We start from the raw sequence: 22,798 nt of genomic DNA, 5'->3' as shown, positions 1-22,798 counted from the left end.
TATTCGGAAGCAATCGATAATGTCTGTTTGTGTTGACCGGGGCGGATATAACGAATAAACGGTCTAACGCGCAGCTGACAACTTTGGTTGCACTTCATCACATCGGCATAACGAGCAACGAGGGGAGACGACAATCGTATATGAATCGTTCCGCTGTACACGCAGAACAAACAAATTTGCCTACATGAAAACTGGACAAGGTGTAATATTATGTTATCTCATGATATCGTCCATTCATCGACCAGGCGACTATGCTAATGACACATATACAATTCACTCTTGAACTTCTGCTCTAAATCGACCAACATCACGGGTCTACTTGGGACCATCGATGATAGCCTTGATTACACCCTTTCCACTCTCGTCTCTACCCAACTTGGTGACTTCGAACGCCTCTTTGGCACTCTCAAACTCAAATCGGTGAGTAACAAGGGGTTTCAGATCGATTAAACCTCGTTCGACGAGTGAGATTGCCAATGGGTAATCGCCTGGACCGTATCGGAATGAACCGAGAACTTTGAGCTGTTTGTTGATTACGTGGAACAAGGGAAGTGGGACATTCATGTTCCTACCCATACCTACTTGGACGTAAGTTCCGCTAGAAGTAGATTGGTTTATCAGCTACAATCACTCGTATAGGAAGTTTAGATCATTTCGTAAAGGGAAACGTTATCAAAATGGATATAATGTCCGGGTTCGATGCATTGTCCGGATTCGGTGCATGACAGAATCCGGACTGACAATGGAGGGGAGAGGATAGGAACTTCAACCTACGCAGGTTTGAGGATGTTAATACCCATCTGAATACAAGTTGGTGCACCGGAAGCTTCGATGGCGAGGTCTACAGCGCCATGATCTCTGGCAGGGATATTCAGTGTTGCTCTGATTTCGTCTGCTACACGAGCGCAGTAGACATCCATAGCCTCATTGGGGTCTTTGGCTCCCTTTGTCGTGAGAACCGGTACGTCAGCGAAGCTGTTTTTCTATCAACCGAGTATGGAGTTGACCCGTGACGATGAGGATTGTGACGGATAGTAGGTGAGGATACATCCTGCAATCCAACGGATAGCTGAGGATCGACAGGAGAACGGAACACGACTGTCGCACGAGCAGCTTTTCCACTCACGGGTAAGAAGATATCACTAGCAGCATAAGATCTTGCAAAATCTAGTCGTTCCTGTTGGATATCCACGGCGATGACCCTTCTAGCTCCTAAAGCTTTGGCGACAGCCATGCAAAGTAGTCCAACTGGCCCAGCGCCGAATACAATGACGACTTGGTCTGATCTCAATTGACCAAGGGTAGATACTGAGTGCACACCGACCGACAAAGGTTCCATCATGGCTCCGTCTTCGAATGAGACGGTGTCAGGGAGAGGATGAAGCATGTCTGCTGGAAGGACGTCTGTGTGATCGATGGTTAATCATCTTGCAGCCCCTTTTGAACATACTGATTAGGCGGAGGCGATCACTGATGGCAGGAATGGTCGTTTGGGATGATGAGAGCCATTGAGCTTGGGATAAATTTCGAAGACTCACAATATCGACACAGTGTACCGTATATCGTAGGAGGGGTAGCAGCGAACGCCATATGTGGGCAGAGCTGTAGTGAGAAAATTAGCTCCCACCCGTATGATCCGCCTGACACGTCCAGAATGCGTCATCTGACCCGCCTTTCACCCACTCATATCGAGCCCGTAACACCATTTCTGCCCGCTACTATCCGTCCGCTTTTCCCTCTTCTTGCACTCCTACTAAATATGAGACTACTTACCTCATACATGCCACTCTTACATTCCGTACAGGTCCTGCAGCTAACTCCAGGCTCCATAGCAACTCTTGACCCAGTCGTTATCCTTCCATCGCTCTTCACACCAGGTCCAAGTTTGACGACTACACCACTAGACTCATGCCCAAGACACATTGGTTTATCTAGTACAAAATCACCGATTCTACCATGACACAGGTAGTGTACATCTGACCCACAAATACCGGTCTTGGTTACTGCTATTAAGCATTCGTCATTCTTGATTTCCGGCACTTCACGCTGAGAGTGACGACATCAGCCAAACGATCTCGTGTCAACTGAGGTCGAAGTCGACGTACAACATCGTATTTGACATCCTCAATACCGTGCAAGACGAAAGAAGGGTTGTCGGATTTGATCTCGATGGAAGACATCGTGATTCAGCTTTGACGGAAGAGGAAGTGATGATTGGAATTATGGTGTTATAGGTGGTTGCGACGAGTTGTCAGACAATTGACTGGTAAATCTTGACGTGCTGCTACTTTAAGGTAGATGATAGATTTGTAGCTGTGATCCAGATATCTATTGGGCTTGATGATCTGAAAAGCGTGTTTGGGGTTTGATATAGTATATTTTTCTTTTCAACTTCGGTACGACCGGAAGCGGGATTTATTCGCCGCAATGGCTTGACCTACCTGTGTAGCAATCTACCGCTGCAATTTCCTCGTTTTCCGGCCTTACTAATTTGCCCATGCCCATACAGATCTTTCTCGTTTTCTCGTTTTGCTTGATTGTACTTCGGTGAGACGGTCCGACAGATAGTACTGTATTATGAAGACGTCAAACAATCTTCTGACCTCGAGGCAAGATCAACGTTTATTTCTCCAGTTGGACTCCGACGGCTACTCCCAATCCTTATTTCGCCCACTCGAGGTCAACAGCTGGATCAATGCATTCTTGGTCAACATCAACGGTCCTACATGCAAAGCTACCCACCCAGCCATATTCTATCGGTGTACTTATTTTGACCTTCATGCTGGTGATACTAAGGAGAATGATGCATATGCTACTAATCGCTAACTATACCTGTAATCTGCCGATAATCTGCCGGTGATTACGTAATGATTCTTATAGATAGCACATTTCCCTTTTCAACTTACATTTTCTGCATCTACACTTTATTCTATTCTATGCTGCTGACAACCTAGCTTTGACCTTGGATGACCGCACATCAACCCTGCTGACCGTAACATGCCCGTCAAGAAGCGTCGTCTATCCCCCTCAGCTTCGTCAGCATCCTCTACCCCGGCCCCATCTTCTGCTCCTCCTTCCACAACTGTCAACACCTCCACTCTTCCTTCGTCTTTAGCAGGTCCTACGGAAGGTCTTGCAGGTCCAGGACCATCAACGCTCTCACACTCACAATCAAGGAGAGAGAGAAATGATGCAGCCGAACGTAGAGAGTACGCTGTCCTCGGTGCCAAGCAGCCCGGAAGCGGTGATGGGGAAGAGTTTGGGGAGGAATGTTTCCTGTGGACAGATATACCCATTGTGAAGAGTGAGTCGAGCATTTTTCGCTGACGTACGGGATGCAATGAGGTCACGGATAGCTGCGCAATGAGCTGTTCTTGACGTCGCTGACGACTCGCATATCAATTCAGACTTCCGATATTCACCTTGTGCTATTTCACCGACACCTTCCCCTCATCCACGTTACCCCTTCCATCGTACAATACCTTATCCCCCTTCATTACCACCTGTGCACATTTCATGGCTTGATAGATCATCCTATATTCGCGTGTCACCTTCAGGATTATCGATATCAAATGACCGCGGTTTTCGGTCCGCTAGAGCCAATGTAGCGGTACGCGAGGGAACATGGTATTTCGAAGTGAAGATCGAAAAGGGAAATGGATCGTTAGGAGGTGGGAAAGGTCACTTGATTAGTGGAGATGCGGGAAATGCCCATGTGAGGGTGGGATGGGGACGGAGAGAAGCAAATATAGATGCTCCAGTAGGGTCAGATGCCTATAGTTACGGGATTAGAGATGTGAATGGGGAGAAAATAACGATATCGAGACCGAAAGCATATTCATCGAAACCGTTTCAGACAGGAGATATAGTCGGATGTCTCATTCACCTGCCGTCAAGGCCTGCGACTGATAACTTACCCAGGAGCGATCCAGGACGAATCAAGCGGACAAGAAGACAATTCATATACAAAAATCAAAGTTATTTTGAAAGTGCAGAATATATGCCTTCAAAGGAAATGGATAGTTTAATTGATAGAGAAGGGAAAGCAATAGCCGAAAAGAAAGCTGCTGAGAAGAAAGCCGCTGAATTAGCGTTAAATCCTGATTATGTCAGTCTGGAAGAGCAGGTCAACGGCAACGGAAGCATACCGAAGAAAGGTGGCGCAAAGAAGGGAGCTACTACCAAAAACACCAAGAAGAAGAAAGAAGATACGTCACTGACTGAAAACGTTTCAGTCCTACGACCTCTGAGAATACTGGAAGGATCGAGGGTGGAGTTCTTCATCAACGGTATATCTGCAGGTCCGGCTTTCGACGACTTATACGATTTCACGCCATTACCGCCTGTTTCTTTTGACGGCAAAAAGATCAATGAAGATGAGATAGTGCATGATGATGGTACTTTAGGATATTATCCGATGATTTCATGTTTCGGCAAGGGCAAAGCCAAATTCAACCCAGGTCCAGAATTTGCTTTTCCTCCCGATCAACTTGGCAAGAATGATCGAACTTCTAGTAATGGTGATGGAAATACTATTGGGCCGATTAGACCAATCTGTGAGAGGTGGGAAGAATTCCGAACTGAAGAGAAGACGTACGACGAATTAGACGAAATTGAGGGGACCGAAAAGCTGAAAGAGGTATTGGAAGAAGAAGAAAAGATCAAACTCAAAGCTTCGCTCCAAGGTAATTCAGCTAAACGCAAGAAAGGACCAGGTGCACCGATGAAGAAGAAGAAAGTGGATATCACCGATAGTATACGTGGAGACAGTATGTCTAGAGCGGGGACGATGACACCTGCGCCTGATGTCGTCATCATTGGTATAGACGAAGACTTGATCAAGGAGGAAAGGGAAAGATCAGTCTCGATTGCTCCCTCGTTAGGTCATTCATTCTCTGTTCCGCCCACAAGAGGATCATCGCCTATCTCAAACAAGATTTATCAAGAGATTGCGGAACAGGATAATCCCGTTGAAGATACACCACAGTCACCTGCAACGTTGGAAGATCACCGAATGAAGGAAGAAGATGGAGATGTAATCGAAACTCGCTCTGTGAATGGTGTCAATGAAGGACATGAGAGTCAGAAGGAAGGTGAAAAAGAAGAGGAAAATGCCGATGTTCAGTGGTGATCAAGTGATCCTTATACCTCTGTACCTGGAAAGAGTGCTTTGCGTGTCCTTGTGGTAGTCAATATGGATGTATTGCTGCGCACGATGTTATTGTACTGCGTCATCCACAGAGAGGAGACCATTCGCAAGAAATCATCTTCTGGCTTCCTTTGATCTAAGGTTTTACTCGGCCTACAGTTTCGAGGTCAATATCAGCGATAGCTTTCACGTAGCTCTTCCGGCATTTACAAAGAGGCTAAGGGTGCCGTCTCACTCGAGGAAGACTTATTGATCTATTCGACAAATGTATCATTAGATCGAACTGATACATGTTGGGCAAGATACGATCTTCCATGTGTTCGTGAACAAGCGGATGGCGAATACCTAAATTGAATAGTAAGAGATAGATTTAGCGCCGGATACCCGTTAGGAGACTGCACTTGATCCCTAAGCCCCATGAGATGAGGATCTTTCCTTACAGCTCATGAACAAGCTTGCCAAACCAGCCAGTGCGGTAGTGCGGTAGTGCCTCCCAGTCACTCTCAGCACGTAGACCAAACGTTGTACGGCTCAAGGCTGTTCCGTGAGGTTCCAACAACCAAAAATAAACATATCCAGTCCTTCTTCTAGTTGCCCCTTGACAACGAGCGACGTGTTTCTCCTCAACACGTGAAGTGAGGAACAGAGCAAAATATCAAAGACGCTGACCGCATGTTGAGCGGGATAACATGTCCACTGTATGAGCCGGAAGGAACATGAGCAAGCACGAAATATGAATGTACTATCCTGGATACTGGTGCGGACCCTAATATTCAGCTCGAGACACCATACAATTGCAGTGCTGTACTTATGGAAAGTCTCACAACGACCAGAAACCCGCCCGAAACTTTGGTACTGGTGCTCCAGTGGATCACTTAACACCTTGAGATCCCACATTGCAATGGAGCGATGATCTCAATCCGTGAGCCAGATCTTGTCGAGCTACAATTCTCAACTAAGTCACAATGACCTGTATTCAGTCGCCCTAATGATTTCACTGATTTCTACGTAGCCAGCAGTAAGATAGTTGCATCGTCGAGCTGCAAACCTTTACTATCCGGCTTGTTCACCCTGCCACGTTTAGGATCGGAGATGCCTTACCCTGAATCCGATTAGCCGACTATGACGGCACAATACAACAGTTAACGTTAACACACCAATCGATCACCCCAAAATCGACCGTAAGTGATCTTATCATAATCCTACTTGAATCGACACTCGGCGCATCGAGCGGAAAGCGTGAAGACAAAGCGCCATTTTGGTCAAAATGTACAATGTAACATGATCAAGGTTTATACAGATTCAACAGCGAAAAGGGAATCCCACCTGCTTTGGTCATGACACTATCCTACCTGGTCTCCACCGCTGGTCATGCCCAATACCAGAATGAACAGTATCCCCATGACGTGGAGAATATCCTGCAATTGATAAACGATGGAGCGAAGGAGTTTGAGCAGGAGAAGGTTGTAGGGTTCACTTCGAGGACAGAGAATGCAGGCTGGACATGTGACTGTTACTGTAAGTCATAAAGCATTTAATTATGTACCCTTGGACCTGACCGAACTCCATGAGTAGCTTTTCCAGAACTGCTAGACCTTTCTTCTCGACTCGTTGGTGGCCTGGTATCAGAAGGGGTCAATGAGAGCAAGGACAACGCTGGGATAGTGTCACTTTTATGTCCCACTGGGCTGGACTTTCTGCTGGGATGGATTGCATTAATGCGGATGGGCTATGGAGTCGTCCTGATAGCGTGAGTCAATCTTTCAATAAAGCGAAGCCTCTTGACGCATAATTCCTCCTACTACAGACCGCAATGTTCCCCTTCCGCCGTTGCTCATTTATACAAAGCATCCGCATCTACCAAACTGATCTATCATCCGAAATACACCGAGCTCGCGCATTCAGCTAGGCAGCTGGACGCTACTGTTACCAGCATTCCAATACCTCTCGGCTTCAATGATCTCCCACCTACTGATCTAACCTGTGCGGTACACAACAATGATAGTGTGTCTCATATCTTTCATACCTCAGGAACCAGTGGTACTCCTAAGCCTATCCCAAACACCCATTCTCTCAGTGTCTCAGTGCTTCCCCGTCGAGCTCTTCCGTCTTATTCCCCTTCCTCAAGCTCGACTACAAAAAATGCGCTGCCATCAGAATCAGCTGCTTTCACCACAACTCCTCTTTTCCATGGAGGGATATCAGACCTACTGCGTGCGTGGATGGCTAGGAGTATGATATATTTCTACCCCACTTCAGATGTTCCTATAACCACCGGGAACGTCGTTCAAGCAGTCGCAGCTTGTCTAGAGTCGCCTTGCCCTCTTTTGAACAGAACATTATCAAAACATCAACAAGAAGAAAGAGCAAACCGGTTCCGTGTTACCTCGTTCCTCTCCGTACCATACATACTGTCAACTTTGGTTCAAGATCCTGAGGGACCAGGCATACAATTGCTGAAAAATATGGATTATGTCAGTACTGGAGGAGCACCGCTAGATACGACAATCGGGAATATGATGGTGGAAAAGGGGATAAAATTAGTCAGTAGGCTGGGAAGCAGTGAATGCGGATGTGAGTGGGCTTCACCTGTAACAATCATACCGGTCTGACTTCATCCTGTCGTTACCAAAGTCCTACTCAGCTCGCATCGGGATTACAGCACAGAAAAAGACTGGGAATGGCTTAGGAATGATTCCCCTTATGCCGATGCCCTGGTATTTGAGCAATTGGAAGGGGAGTCAACGCCGGGTGAAACTCGTTACGAAATGGTCGTGACAGATAGGTGGCTTAGTAAGGTAGGCTGGCTCATCATGTATTTTGTGTTGACCAAGCTGACGAATGCAATCAGACCAAGTCAAATCGTGGTGATGGGAGCTATGCTACTGGAGATCTATATCGGCCACATCCCACTAAAAAGGATGTATGGAAGTATGCTGGAAGAGGTGACGATGTTATAGTTCTCGTAAGTCAGACTGCATAAGATAGGATTAATGACTGACGCCGGGGATAGAGTAACGGAGAGAAAGCATCACCAGGTCCAATAGAAAGTGTCCTTCGATCATCTTCGTTCTTCTCGGACGTTCTGGTTGTTGGCTCAGAACAATCGCAATTAGGTGTACTCCTTTTCCCTCGAGAAATCCCGGCTTCGTCCAGCCTGTTAGGTGACATAGCACCTCTCATTGCGGATGCAAATGCATCTTCACCTTCCTTTGCTCAAATCACGAAAGATATGTGTTACGTCGTCAATAGTACGACTAAAACCCTGCCCAAGAGTAGTAAAGGTACAATCCAAAGAGGGGTAGCCTATGATGTATTTAGAGAAGAAATCGATCAATTGTACCAGGAACGAGGCGGACAGGTCGAGACAGCTCCGAAACGATCCTTGGTGGGGATCACTATAGCAGTGGAGAGGATAGTGAAGGACGCTGTTGCCTCACGGCTTAAAGTGGACACTTTGGGCGTAGAGAACGATCTGTTTAGCTGGGGTGTAGACTCTCTGATGGCTACAAGGATACGGACAAGTCTGCAGAAGGTGAGTACCTCCGCCGACCATATGCCAAATCATAGCCTGTAGAGCACTAATGGATCGTTGATGGACCAAAGCAACTCAACACAGGAGGAACCGTCTTGCCGAACAATGTGGTCTTCGAGAAGCCTACTATCAACAGGTAAGAGCTGTCTGAATAGGGAGTTATGGCCATGAGCGATTGTTATAACATTCCACAGCTTATCCCAGTTCATTTTCGATCTACAAGAACATAAAGTGGTTAATGGAATCGATATAGAAGAAACCTATAGGCTGATGGAAAGCCTAGTCGAGAAGTATGGATTTTTCGGGATGGGTCAAGATACGAAACACCTCGATCGGAAGCAGGACAGGGGTAAGGTTAATGGGAAGACTGTTGTGAGTATTCAATTGGCTCAGAGAAATGGCTCGACAAGTATGTCAGGTTGACCACTACTTCCAGTTACTTACCGGTGGTACCGGATCACTGGGATCATTCCTCCTAAACCAATTCTCTCAGCCATCACCCAATGTCATTGACAACGTGATTTGTCTAGTCAGAGCAGAAGATGATGACGCGGCGTACAAGCGAACTTTTGAAGGCCTCAGTAAACGAGGTTTTGGACTCGATCCGACGTTCAAGGTGAAATTCCTCGCGGCAGATCTTGTTAAACCGGATTTAGGCTTGTCGCCAGCAGTATACAAGGGTCTGGTAGATAAATTAGACATTGTGATACATGTGAGTCTAGTTATCCACAAAGTTGACAGGTCAGCCCAACTGATTCACGACTCTTTATGATAGGCTGCATGGCCTGTCCATTTCACCAGTAGTTTAGTCTCCTTCGAAAATAGTATCGAGGGTTAGTTGGTCATCGAGCATCGTGCTATCTTTGTGTAAGCTGATTGTGTCAAATGACAGGCACACGGAATTTACTGGATCTTGTAGCTAAGACTGAAGGCGGAAAATTGTACTTTTGTTCTTCGCTTGCTTCAGTGCTTGGCAAAACATCCCCCAGATACCTGGAAGAGCCCTCCCACGATCCCTCGACAGCATCACCAATAGGTTACTCCCAGTCTAAGTGGGTGACGGAAAGAATCTGCGGGCTCGCGTCTGAAAGTGGTGTCTTAAAAGATCGAGTGCACATAGTGAGAGTGGGACAATTATGTGGAGATACGCAGCACGGATATTGGAATGAAAAGGAAGGGTGGCCATTACTCATTAGAACGGCTGAGATCACTGGGTCTTTGCCTCTTTTGCAGGAGGTGAGTATTTCGGTACTGCAGAACTGTGCATAACAGCTGAGCATTCTGTGCAGAAACCTTCCTGGCTACCTGTGGATCTGGCCTCTCGAGCGATGTAAGTGTGCTATTCTATTGTCTTTCAGGAGACAGTGCATTGTTGAAGAGTGGGTTGGTATGTAGTATCGATATCACCACTAGCGATCACCCTTCGTCCCCTCTGATATATCACGTCGTGCATCCTAATAACCTTGAATGGCAAACTGTATTGAACGGTCTCCACGCGGCTGGATTATCGTTCAAGCGAGTAAAACCCCAAGAATGGCTGAACTATGTAGATGCGAGTGTTAATGATCTAGAGCTCAACCCAAGCAAGCAAATGTTACATATGTGGACAGAGGCCGTGAGTTCACGTTTGGCAGCATTTGACACGATACATCGGATAGAACTAATCATGTTATGTTTGTGCGATAGTACGGAGACGCTTCCAAATCGCCTCCCGAGATAATGGTGGATATCTCCAACTCATCTATCGCTTCCTCAACCATCCGCAATCTCCCTCCGGTCGACGAAGATCAAGTAAAAAGAATGGTGTGCACTTGGCGAAGTACGGGATTCCTGCGATCCTAATTCATGTCACAATTTTTGCTATTGCTGCGTGATATGATGCATGTCATCTGCTCTGGCTAAATTTCAAACGGCTCATGTCCTCGTACACTACTTCTAATCCTGCCTACCGGTACAGACCGATACTTCACAAGCGTCTTTCTCGCCTGTGTAAGGATCCCATCCATCAAGCATTTCGCTGGTGTATATTAAGCCAGGATCGCCCTCCGCAGTGATACCTTCAGCTTCCTCAGGTGCCCATCGAGTCTCATCGATCGGTCCACCGTGGAAAGCTGTCTCCCAATCTTCCGTAGGCGGATTCGGTGTAACAGGTGGTTGGGTGGTAAGACGAGGAGCTTGTAATGATTTTCGTTTCTGCTCGGGCGTAGCTCGTACCCAAGAGAGATAAGCCGGGTTACCTGGCTTGACTACGTTGTCCGCGACAAGCACAGTACCCTATAATCGACCGAATAAAGTCAGCGAAATAAGTCGATTATGTAGGCATCGATGATTTTACTCACCGGTCCAACCAACCCCTCCTCTTCTAGTACCTTAATGTCTATGGTGTATAGTGGTTTCAAGTGATCTAAGAACACCATATCGAATTTGAGCGGTTGAGGCATGTTGAGGGTTTCTCGAAGTGATTTCAGGCTGGTAGTAGAGCTGCCAGTGATGACCTGTGAAATGATGAGTTAGCTATGTCATATCGGACGTCACAAAATGACGTTCACTCACTCTGATTACCTTTTCAAGACCGGCCAATTTGAATCCACCTCGTGCAGTTGTAGCATATACTTCGCTCTTTTCAAGTGAGATATATCCAGCTCTGTCCTCTTCAGTGTTCGAAGTCCAATCACCTGGATATACCGAACCTGGGTGGAGCTCGAGAAGATGCTGTGTTACGATCAGTTAGTAGATCTTCGCAAGATAGATTGGAAGGACTTACTCGACCGAAAGAAATACCGGAGTATCCAACATATGTTCCCAATTCCAGAACGAGCTGAGAGCACACAACTATAAGCGCAAATTTCGTTTTCGCAAGTTTGGCAGAAACTTGCCTTAGGCTTCTTCTCCCTCACTAGCTCTTCAACTTGTTTACCCTTGGTGTCCCCAACGCTCATCAGATACCTGTTCTCCCCTTTGCCGAATTCATGGATAGCATCTAAAACTCTCTGAGAACGATCTTGCAGAGACAGACTTGATGTCTCCTCGGCTGAAAGGGAAGGAAGGGACTGGAGGTGTTTTAACAATGCCTCTTCTCGACCATCACCCTGATGCACCGATAAGATCAGTCATATTCTCCATCGCATGCATCCGGGTTGATTAACTTACGTGAAAGACAGTACCTTGTACAGGTTCTACACAGTCAAAGCACCTCAAGCGTTAGCGATGTTGAGCATCAGGAAAACTGCAGCTTGCTCAGACTTACCATGATATTTCTGAGGAGCCTGAGCTTGCGGTTTAGATCTGCTAGTGGTGACCATGATGAAAGTTACCTACTGTGGAAGATTGGTCAGAATTGCTAATTTTCAAAAGACTAAAGTCATCTTTCATGCATTAAGAAGCAAACCTCCCACAATTGAGTTGTACCGGTATATCGTCATACTCCGAACACATTCCTCCCGACACGTTGCATCTTGCCATTCTATACAACAGCCTTCTTTCTATCATCGAGTGTGTGTGTGTGATGGGAAGCGATCACAACCTAAGGTTCTTAGCATCAGAGTGAGATCATGTCATCCATCGGATCTAGGTGTCATGATTAACCGGGGAATGATTGCAAAGGATTATCTGATTAGAATGACATCAGTCACGTTACCCTCATCGCCTTTTATCATCGATTCTGATTTGATAAACTTCAGATCGAGACAAGGGATTCCAGTCACTGCAAATGCGCTTAGGCAGAGTTGTATATGTAAGATATCCAGGGGTGAAGAAGCGAGATCAGATCTATGGCCTATTTTTGGCAGCAATTTATGTAAGGCATTTAACGATGCATTCGAATTCCTCAACGATCGTCAATCAAGTCACGTGAATAAGCACGATTATCTGAAGATAATCCGATTATCATGATGAGGTAAAATTGTCAAAAAGTACTGTCAACTACCCTTGTTTTTGCCTTTCACTTTTCTTGGTATCTAACCCATACGTATATCCTTCTCCGTAAGAAGGCGGTGTTTGCACTGTTTTTACAGCGTCGATGTGTCCAAGCTAACAGCCCGGTAATGCGGCTGCAAATCTCGTGATGATTGGTCCGAGCCGATCGATCGTAATCTTTTCACAATCTCCCCATGAGAATCAGGGGCTCAACTGTAGATAATGATACCCGCAAACGGTTTAACCGATCCATCTGTATGTTACGATGGTTCACTCTGCTTCGATGAACTCATGTATGCCCTTCTTTCCCACTAGTGCCTTTATGCCAATCGATTCAAGCAAAGAAGGCTGGAATTGCCCAGCGAATTCGAAAATCATACAGGGTGTTAATACACCTTTGCTTCGTTCGTGCTTTCTGATTGTGTCAGATTTCCATAAACGACATTATGGCGTATATCACCCACGTTTCTTTTCGATCAAGTGAAAATACGACATCGAGAAAAGGAAGTACACAAACAATATATGTATATATACGGCTCATTCCCCTTCTTTGCTCTCTCCCTCCTTACTTCCACTTCACTTCAAAATCACTCACTTTTATAAAGTCGTAGAATCACATCTCAACATGTCTGATCTAACTGCCAAAGTATCCAAAGATTCTCAAGGTTCCATCGTTGTTGACGGCTATGAAGCCCTCAAATACAACTTCCATTATACCTCACCTGTCTTCGATGTTCAACACTCAAAGCTCGCAGATATATACAAGCGATGGGGACGAGTCTTGATTGTAATGGACACAAGTGAGTTGAATAGAGAAAATGGTCCCTCCCTCATACTCTTCTCGGAGCTGACGCAAAACGATAGTTGTTCACCCAATCTACAAGGCTCAGATTGAGAAATACTTTGCTCATTACAACGTTGAGATCACTTGGAAGATTGTAAACGGAGGAGAGATGAATAAAACCATGGATGTGAGTAACGTTCTCTCCTGCTTAGATTTAGGGAGCTAAATGCAGAACTCCCGTACAGACCATGCTCGAAATCGTTGATGCCATGGACTCTTTCGGTACTGTCCGAACCGAACCCACCCTTGTTATTGGAGGTGGTCTTGTTACCGATGTCGCAGGTTATGCATGCGCATCTTACCGAAGAACTAGTAATTTCATCCGTGTACCAACCACTTTGATCGGTTTGATCGATGCTTCCGTGTCCATCAAAGTCGGAATCAACCACAAGAAGTTGAAAAACAGGTGAGCATTTCAGAGAATAGCGATCAATATACTCTTCAAGGCTGATGCTCGAGATCAGATTGGGTGCCTACCATGCTCCTCTTCACACGTTCCTCGATTTCTCGTTCTTGAAGACATTACCTGTTGGTCAAGTCCGAAACGGTTTTGCAGAACTTGTTAAGATCGCTTCAGTCGGTGACAAGGCTGTATACGAATTATTAGTCAAACACGGAAAGGAATTAGTCGAGACTGGTTTTGGCTACAAGGATGGAGGCGATGCTGTTAGAGCACCTGGTGCGGAGATATGTCATCGAGGTATCGAAACTATGTTAGAGGTGAGTTTACGGCTCCATGTTATATCATATCCGATAGCTGACCTCGCACCACAGCTTGAATCACCCAATCTGCACGAACTTGGTTTAGACCGAGTGATCGCTTTCGGTCACACTTGGTCACCAACTCTTGAATTGACCCCACGAATACCGTTGAGACATGGTCACGCCATCACCATCGATATGGCATACTCGATAACGCTTGCTCACTCCCGAGGTATCCTCAATGACGCACAACGAGATGAATGGTTCAACCTCGTATCTTCTGTTGGTCTTTCTATGGACCACGATTTGTTCGACGATGAGTTGATCGCCGTTGCCACCGATGCTATCAAGAAGACTCGAGATGGTAAACAACGATTCGCTATTCCCGACAAAGAGTTCGGTAAATGTATCTTCTTGAACGATGTACCAATTGAAGAGCTTCAATCGGTCTTGAAAGTACACAAAGAATTTGTCAAAGCACGATTTGGTCAAGGTGTCGGTAAAGAGGCTTATGTCGATGCCGGTGATCTTGGGGCCAATCCTGAGTCATACGCTAAGAAGAACGGTACTGAGAAAGCAGCACCAGCGGATGACTGCTGTACTGCACACAGTTTGAAGAGAAATGGTATTAACGGTAATCACACCAAAGCTGCCGCCATCTCAGCTGGGGGCGTACCAGTGGATGGAACTGGGGTCGTTACGAACGGTGTGAGTCGCCAATCTATGGGACTCAGACCTTATCGATTGAGTCATGCTGATCCATCCTTGTTTCAACAGGTCAACGGAACTTCTGTGCATTAGGTCTGTAGCGAGACGGGTTCGGAGGAATAAGGCGGGAAGTTGTAACATAGCATTTTGTCAGAACAAACAAATTCATAACAAGTAAATAAAAGCTCAGAAGTGGTATTAAAAACCTATGTAGCAATTTGGTCATACATGCATCGTCTTTCTCTGTCAAGTCTCCGAATCCTTTTGAGATGGACCAACCTACATAACCCACTCAAAAAGTAATGATGTGGAACATTGAGCAAAAGATATTCCACCCTAGGATAAGGACACTTAAAATTCATTTATGGGATTAACTCCTTAATTCCCGCAATTCGGTCCCATCGATCTAATCGATAAAAGCATTACGATAAATGACAAAAAAGATATCGCTAGTATACTTCTCAAATCGGGATCGGAAACCGGCTGTACCTTATAGGCAAAGTCTCGATTCTGATTCTTATGAGTATATCGATATATCGATGATTCTGATCGACACCGCGCTATCGTGCATTTACGTCACTTGACAATGATTATTCAATGATATACACACGTCACGCTGTTTGTGCTTCTTCGGTAACAGTATCGCCTGCATATCGACTAGCTCGGCTCGACAAGCAATGAATAGGAAGGTCGTTTAGTTTGGATGAGACATATCTAATATACCGAAAGATCAAGCCAAATATGGGCCGACAAACTCCAACAGCAGTTCAGAACTTCCTGTCCAGCGTCATACTACCATGTTTGTCGTTGCTGTTACTTCCGATAACTGCAAGTGCTGTAGTGACATGTATGGTTTGGGACAAGCTCTTCGGAGACAGACGTGAATTGCGCATTGGACAGATTACAAGTGAGGCTCAGGGATGCGTAGTAATCAGCGGGGGACGTATGTCTAAAGGTTTAACGTGAGTGAACGCAGTCTCTGCAAAATAAGGAGACAGCTTACCTTGTCCACAGCTTAGCAAGAGCATTCAAAAGGGCCGGATGGAAGGTGATTGGTGTTGAGGAAGAGGGGTAAGTCTACTCTCAGTTGTTCACCAGTGAGGTGGAATATGCTTAGTGGTTGAGCTTTTAGATGGGGAGAATATTGTCCAATGCGATATTCGTCAGCAATTGACCGTTTCTATATACTTCCTATCGCTGCTAAATCATATCAAAGATACTCAAAGAAACTACTATCAATCGCTGAGCTTCACTCCGCGACCCTGTTCATCCCAGTATCCGGAGCTGGTTCATCTGTTGAAGATGCTAAAGCGGCAGAAGAGATGTTCAAAGCTACAGACGGAAGGTGTCGTACATTTATCCAGGATCCAGAAACTATGGAAGATCTGCATGATAAAGATAGATTCATGGCTTTAGTGCACAAATTAGGACTCACGATTCCATCCGGAAAGATGGTAGAAAGTGTTGAGGAAGCTCTATTATTCTTACGGAACGATGAACAATTCTTAGAACCCAAATATATTCTGAAGTGTATGGGTTTAGACGAAAATCGAGGAGACATGACCTTGTACCCCCTGAAAGGAGATGATAAGGATTTAAGCAAGACGAGATCAACATTAGAATACTTGAAACTCAAGATCACCAAGGATTGTCCGTATGTTTTTCAAGAATTCATTCCTGGACAAGGTGAGTACCATGCTTTGTGATCTGTACCGTTTTGACTGAAATTTGAACATAGAATGGTGTACACATGCTTCCGTAATCAATGGTCAAATCACCTCCTTCGTTACCTGTCCATCAAATGATATGCTTATGACATATGAGAATTCGACAACTGAAGAGATAGGTCAACGGGCCGAAACGTGGACCAAAACTTTGCTGGAACGACTACAGGAAGATCCTACACCCACTGGGAAACCGCGTAATCTAACCGGACATTTCTCTTTCGACTTCATCTTGTCTACCCGAAACGGCGAGATGTACCCTATAGAATGTAATGCAAGAGTCCATACAGCTGTCATCATGCTCCCCTTGTCGAAAATAGCTGGATGCTACGAAGACCAGCCTTCGGTCTCTAGATCCATTCTTCGACCACCGGCAAACACTTCACCACGATCATGGATATACAATGATCTCATCATGAGGTATCTCCCCGTAATAGTCTCGTCTCCCGAGACATTAGAAAAGATTCACCCGTCCCTCCCTGCATGTGCGATTGGTATACGATCAAAAGCTCCAACAAAACCTAGTGAAGAACCTCTGATATGGAGGAAAGACCCAACATTGGTCTCAGATGATTGGGTGCCATTCGTCGTACTTTGGCACGTTTACTGGCCTTACTTGTTGTTAACGAGATGGTGGGCTGGTAAGAAGTGGACTAGGGTGAGCATTTTTTGGTCTTCCCGCCTCGATAATGAGGATGCTGACACCGGATCCAGCTTAACGTGAGCACTGGCCGGATATTCGAAGCTTGATTGCGGGTCGGATGGGATTAATGTGTGATATTGGCATCAACAATGGTTTAGTATGATGAATGCATGTTTTATACGTTAACCTTTCTATGGTAACTCGGTATGATTCAGGCAAACGTGTTCATCCTTATCTAATCCGTTGAGCGCTTGCATTTGGTCATCACTAAGCTCAAAGTCGAAAACGTCACGATTGGCGATGATCCTGTCTTTCGTGTCAGACTTGGGCAAGGGAATAAACCTGAAAACGCAACAAATCAGTCAGAATTGACTAAGAATATACCTTGATCGACGATCGCACGGTTGAAAGGAATATTGCTCACCCTCTCTGCAGACTCCATCTTATGAGTACTTGGGCCCAGCTCTTTCCCGTCTGTTCTGCTATCTTCAGCAAAGTCGGATCTTCAGCCTTAGTTCCTTGTACAAGAGGGGAGTATGCTTCGAGTGCGATGTTGTGAGATTGGCAGTATGAGACGATGGACGGTTGCTGTAAAATCATATGTCAGCATCGCGAGTAGAGCATGTATCCAGATCCTTGCACTGACCTGGCACCAAGGATGAAGCTGTACAGTGTTGTGAGTGATTTGTTTCACTACAGACCGGACAATGACAGCTCACCTCGATCTGGTTGACAGCTGGCGGTATAACAGCATAGGCTTCCATTTGCTCGAGGTGTTTTACACCGCTGATTGATGATGAAGTTGTCAGGGAGTTTCGCTATGAATGAATGTATATACTCACTAGTTGGATACACCTATCGTCTTTGCTTTCCCCTGTTTGACTAATTGTTCCAAAGCCCTCCATTGCTCTTCCCTTTTCTCAGGCCCAGCACTGGGTGAATGTATAAGAAACAGATCCACATATCCTCCATCGGTGGGGTCTATCTTGGAAACACTTTCATTCAACAGTTCAGTTATTCGATCGGCAAGTCCTAATTTGGTGGTGATGAAGACGGAGTCACGAGGGTATTTAGAGTTCTTAATTGCCAGCCCAACTTGTTCTTCATTGCTATATAATAAGTAAACCAGTCATCTCTCGCCTGAAGACTGAACGATTGGGTTACTCACAAATACCAATAAGCTGAATCAATATGCCTGTATCCCGCATCTAAAGCAGCGAGTACCGTCTTTGAGGTTACTTCAGGTGGTGATTGGTAGACTCCAAAGCCTAGTTGTGGGATCTACACTGAGTCAGTATATTAAGTATGTGCTTGCATAACCGATGACTGACTTTGACACCGGAGTTGAGAGTGATGGTTCTATCAGCAGTGATTGAATTTCCAGTCATAATGTTGTAAGTTCGGTGTATTTAGTGTAAATTCGTTTCAGTATCGTTCTACAAGTTCTACATTTTAGATGGCCCGAGATGTAAACAACTTGTGATTTCAGCGGGGAATACATTCTAGCCTTAGCTCATCATCGTCATAAACCGCTTCATTTCGATCATTCCTCGCCTGACCGAATCGAGATCGTCACTCGACCGGGTTTTACGTAAGTAGTCGTATCCGTTTAAGATGCTATTTGATCATTCCACAAGCATTGATGCATCCCACACTACTTATATACCTGAATGTTTGCGAAAATGCTATGCATGACCTCGTATCACTGAAGACTGTACGGACAACTATATTCGTGATCAGCAATATCGCTCGTCGAAATCGTTGATTATATCCGCTCGCCTGCCAGCTCGGCGATGCCCTTTGAAGGATTCGCTCACTTAGAGGATCTTTACTGATAACATTGATCGACTGATAACGTTACCGAAAGACATCCTAGAAATCCCTTGTAGCTTGGCGGGAATCTAAATGATTCGGCATCTAAATGGATAAGAGGGATTCAGTAAAACATAAATATGACACAAACGCACGTTTGTTCACCTCGATCCCGAATTGAACCCCTCATTCCCACAAACGTGATCACCAGTTACGTCTCTGCTGCGAATCAGACTTCGATATAGCACTTCATCAGCACATGTGTCACTACTCATATCTCTTTGATGCTTAACAGTCTTGCTCGATTCAGGGCTACATTATAATTCTAAAGGGAAATCGAGGTCCGGATATATATGTTGACATCAAATCTGTTCGAGTTCGGATCGTCCATTGGGCTCACAACAATGGAATCATTTAAACAAACATGGAGAAGTAAAAACATCAAATCTACGGGATGCCTGCAGGTTGAAAGGAGGGCTGCGTATAAATAGCCAGACTTAACGAGTTCGAAAAAAAGGTATGTCCATTCACCAAAATCCACCTATAAAACAACATTCATTATGAAGTCCGCCGCCCTTTCGATTCTCCTTCCTTTACTGGCCTTAGTACACGCCTCTCCCATTCAACGACAAGCTGACAAGAAGCTCCTCGGCAGACATATCATCGACGGTAGACAAATTGCCCATGGCTCTGGCTTGAGTGCTGGTCATGTAAGTTGGTAGATCCTTTCTTTGGGCTAAGCCTCGTAGCTAATCTACCATCAGGCTCTCGCTTCAACGACCATCTTTTTGGAGGACTCTGAGGGACTTGCACTTGTAACTTCGTCAAATTTTACGACTGTGATTGTCGAAACTGTGAGCTTTTTCCCATAAAATCTTGTCTTCTATCTTGCATCACTGATTCATAGATCATATAGCCTTCTAATTCTGCAATATCTACCTTGATTGCTGCTTGGGGCTCTCAGCCTATCTACTCTCTTGGTCAGAACGCTGGATACATCCTTGGCATACCTGAACACGTTTACGCTCCCTTCGAATTCCCACAAGTTGATGCTTCCGATCTTCCTCTTCAAGTTTGTACTTTCGTCTTCGCTGAGACGGCAGATTCCTACACCAATTACACCGCTATCTCCAGGAACGCTTTCGTGGTAGAAGATTTTGCCAAACAGCTAAACCTTGCAGATGCTGTCACCGGTAAGTACTTGATGGGGTTGATATACAGATAAGCTCCTTCTGACCACTTATTATAGAATTCTGTGTACGTGTTGGTCAAGCGCCTACATCCACTTCTACCTCATCCACTGTAGTATCGTTACCGGCTCCAATTACCACTGCTGGAAACAATGGAAATGGAAATGGCAACGCGAACCCCTCGGTCGCTCCCGATGCACCTCATTCGTCTCAACTGCCCTCGACCACCAAAAGTACGAGTCCTTCAACCACTCCTCTTACATCTGACGAGACTTCGGCCTCAACAAAACCTTACTCCGTCAGCTCTGCTATATCTATTGAACCCGTATCTTCGAAATCGCAAGTACAAACTTCTGCTACTTCTGGTCCCTCCAGCCCCTCAGCCGCCACTTCCGCTGTCATATCAGCCTCTTCTGCTGTCTCATCTGCACCCAACGCAAGCCCTTCAAAAGGAATCAGCGGAGCCGCTTCGGCTGCTTCCAGTACTGGGTCTACCACAGCTTCTCGATCCGCTTCCCACTCGAACGCTGCGTCCGTAACCTCCTCCGTCATCGTGTCCGCTTCTTCGGTACCTGTAACTTCCGCTACCAGTGTGGGTGTTTCAAGCATCGTCAGTGAATATTCTTCAGTGGGTGCTTCAGCTTCCGCTCCCAATTTGCCAACCACTTCGATTCATATGAGCTCCTCCGCTGCGATCTCCACTTCGCTTGGTGCCAGTGCCAGTGTCAGCGTCTCAACCTCCGCCTCATCATCAGCTGCGTCTTCATCAACAAGCGCTACTCCTACCTTGACTGGTCCAGATCCTGCCTATCAAACCATGGTCACCTTTGCCGGGAAAACCTACATCAACAAGGGATTAGTAGGTTTCGGAGCTATTGACGGAGACGCGATAGATTCCTTTGGCGAGACTATCGGCTCTTTAGGATCTGCAATTTATCTCCAATCTATGAAGAAAACTGCCAACGGTTCTTACACGGGTGTAATGGTGACTCAACCCGACAGGGGTCACAATACCGACACCACTACCGATTATGTTTCCCGACGACATTTCATATCTTTCAACCTAAACCCTTACTACGGCAACACGTCTCTCGAGTACCAAGCAGCCAAGTCCAGCTTTGCTTTGAAGTACGAAAGCACTCTCAAGTATGTGGAAGCAGACGGAACCCCTACCACAGGTCTCAATCCCGAATCCGTAAGAAATGGATCTATACCTCAACCTATTGCTAGTCAATCATATAACCATATCTCAACTGATCCGGAAGGGCTCGTTATTCTCGCCGATGGCACTTCCTGGGTATCCGACGAGTACGGTCCTTACATATGGAAGTACTCCGCTGAAGGTATCTTGCTCGACACTATTGTACCTCCTAAAGCTGTTCTACCCTACAGAAACGGCTCTTTATACTTCGATGCCGAGAGTTCTATAGGTCCCGATACAGGCAGAGTCCAAAATCAAGGATTTGAAGGTCTCACAGTCAGTCCAGACGGTAAAACACTTTACGCTTTGATGCAATCTGGATTGACTCAAGATCTGGATAAGAACGGATCAGGTCGATATGCCAGAATGTTTATTTACGATATCTCAGGACAACCTATCTTGAAACACTCCTACGTTGTCGAATTACCCGTCACAAACGGTAAAGGTAAAACTCTGGCACAGTCGGATGTCGCTTACATCTCTGAAAACACTTTTATGCTTCTTTCAAGAGACGGTAAAGGTAATGGGAACGATGATAGTGAATCCAAACACAAGGATTTCATGCTTTTCAACCTCGATGGGGCTACCGATTTAGTCAACACTGAATATACAAATGGTGTCAAACCTGTCTCTCCTAAAGGTACTTTGGAATCAAATATCACTGCCATCGTTCCAGTCGAATTTATCGATATGATCGATGATACCCAGCTGGATCGATTCGGTTTGCACAACGGTGGAACTTTTGATGTCAGCTTGATCAACGGGAAATGGGAGTCTGCTGTGAGTCTCATTTCGATCAGCGTAACGCACTTGGCTACCTACTGATACAATTTGTGATCCAGGCTCTCGCCTCTCTTGAAGATCCCCAATACCCCAACGACTACTTCCTATTTTCATTCTCTGATAATGACTTTATCACCACCAATGGGTTTGAAGCTGGTGAAAAATACGTCGATCAATATGGATCAACTCTGGACAACCAAGCTCTTGTCTGGCGAATCACTCTACCTTAGACTACTAAAAATCAGGTAAACCACATTATCTCTCCTAATCCCTGCATCACGGACTATACTTCGATTCCTTCTACTTTTCCATAGCTTCCATATATACAAAATCTAATATTCACGCACGCTCATTTGGCATGAGAATGGACAATTTACATAATCACATGAAATATGCATCTCGAACGGAGATCGCCTTCTTTTTGAGCACAAACGCTGGATCACGTCATACCTAAATGCCCATGTTACAAACATTTGTCCTTCATTTCACAGTCATCCATCCTTGATAGCCGATTTGCATCTCAACTCCATCATTCCCATCTTTCACATGACGTTCACCTGAAGCTCCTGGACAGTGCATAGTCCGACGAGAT

General features: G+C 45.6%; 8 protein-coding genes across 8 annotated transcripts; 5 read left to right on the top strand and 3 right to left on the bottom strand.

The window, feature by feature from the left end:
• Positions 1-315: 315 nt before the first annotated feature.
• On the bottom strand, positions 316-2,180 carry I206_104465 (chlorophyll synthesis pathway protein BchC; the record flags this gene model as incomplete). The annotated part of the gene is made up of 6 exons (XM_019155694.1): positions 316-598; positions 775-944; positions 1,127-1,404; positions 1,539-1,602; positions 1,774-2,046; positions 2,106-2,180. 6 exons carry the CDS (start codon positions 2,178-2,180, stop codon positions 316-318), a joined length of 1,143 nt encoding a protein of 380 aa, XP_019010652.1.
• An 817-nt stretch (positions 2,181-2,997) lies between these two features.
• On the top strand, positions 2,998-5,131 carry I206_104464 (uncharacterized protein; the record flags this gene model as incomplete). The annotated part of the gene is made up of 2 exons (XM_019155695.1): positions 2,998-3,304; positions 3,408-5,131. The coding sequence occupies 2 exons, from the start codon at positions 2,998-3,000 to the stop codon at positions 5,129-5,131; spliced, it is 2,031 nt and encodes a 676-aa protein (XP_019010653.1).
• Positions 5,132-6,486: 1,355 nt separating this feature from the next.
• Positions 6,487-10,526, top strand: I206_104463 (uncharacterized protein; the record flags this gene model as incomplete). The annotated part of the gene is made up of 14 exons (XM_070202956.1): positions 6,487-6,667; positions 6,725-6,899; positions 6,957-7,723; positions 7,784-7,947; positions 8,001-8,114; positions 8,163-8,684; positions 8,756-8,820; positions 8,879-9,056; positions 9,121-9,396; positions 9,460-9,517; positions 9,577-9,920; positions 9,974-10,014; positions 10,080-10,299; positions 10,371-10,526. The coding sequence occupies 14 exons, from the start codon at positions 6,487-6,489 to the stop codon at positions 10,524-10,526; spliced, it is 3,261 nt and encodes a 1,086-aa protein (XP_070059057.1).
• Positions 10,527-10,619: 93 nt separating this feature from the next.
• Positions 10,620-11,986, bottom strand: I206_104462 (uncharacterized protein; the record flags this gene model as incomplete). The annotated part of the gene is made up of 7 exons (XM_070202955.1): positions 10,620-10,958; positions 11,024-11,179; positions 11,238-11,396; positions 11,449-11,502; positions 11,561-11,773; positions 11,835-11,860; positions 11,932-11,986. The coding sequence occupies 7 exons, from the start codon at positions 11,984-11,986 to the stop codon at positions 10,620-10,622; spliced, it is 1,002 nt and encodes a 333-aa protein (XP_070059056.1).
• A 1,238-nt stretch (positions 11,987-13,224) lies between these two features.
• On the top strand, positions 13,225-14,946 carry I206_104461 (uncharacterized protein; the record flags this gene model as incomplete). Its single annotated transcript, XM_019155698.1, has 6 exons — positions 13,225-13,399; positions 13,464-13,570; positions 13,629-13,849; positions 13,908-14,163; positions 14,218-14,853; positions 14,923-14,946. The coding sequence occupies 6 exons, from the start codon at positions 13,225-13,227 to the stop codon at positions 14,944-14,946; spliced, it is 1,419 nt and encodes a 472-aa protein (XP_019010656.1).
• A 648-nt stretch (positions 14,947-15,594) lies between these two features.
• I206_104460 (uncharacterized protein) lies at positions 15,595-17,327 on the top strand (the record flags this gene model as incomplete). The annotated part of the gene is made up of 5 exons (XM_019155699.1): positions 15,595-15,815; positions 15,868-15,924; positions 15,986-16,539; positions 16,592-17,235; positions 17,292-17,327. The coding sequence occupies 5 exons, from the start codon at positions 15,595-15,597 to the stop codon at positions 17,325-17,327; spliced, it is 1,512 nt and encodes a 503-aa protein (XP_019010657.1).
• An 84-nt stretch (positions 17,328-17,411) lies between these two features.
• Positions 17,412-18,608, bottom strand: I206_104459 (uncharacterized protein; the record flags this gene model as incomplete). Its single annotated transcript, XM_019155700.1, has 7 exons — positions 17,412-17,562; positions 17,645-17,808; positions 17,867-17,884; positions 17,940-18,006; positions 18,063-18,329; positions 18,389-18,501; positions 18,552-18,608. The coding sequence occupies 7 exons, from the start codon at positions 18,606-18,608 to the stop codon at positions 17,412-17,414; spliced, it is 837 nt and encodes a 278-aa protein (XP_019010658.1).
• A 984-nt stretch (positions 18,609-19,592) lies between these two features.
• Positions 19,593-22,436, top strand: I206_104458 (uncharacterized protein; the record flags this gene model as incomplete). Its single annotated transcript, XM_019155701.1, has 5 exons — positions 19,593-19,742; positions 19,797-19,886; positions 19,949-20,225; positions 20,282-22,203; positions 22,266-22,436. The coding sequence occupies 5 exons, from the start codon at positions 19,593-19,595 to the stop codon at positions 22,434-22,436; spliced, it is 2,610 nt and encodes an 869-aa protein (XP_019010659.1).
• Between the last annotated feature and the right edge of the window lie 362 nt (positions 22,437-22,798).

Source organism: Kwoniella pini, chromosome 5 (assembly GCF_000512605.2).
Source record: "Kwoniella pini CBS 10737 chromosome 5, complete sequence".
Lineage (NCBI taxonomy): Eukaryota > Fungi > Basidiomycota > Tremellomycetes > Tremellales > Cryptococcaceae > Kwoniella > Kwoniella pini.
The sequence above is the reverse complement of the archived record's forward strand: the minus strand, read 5'-3'. Positions and strand labels throughout refer to the sequence as shown.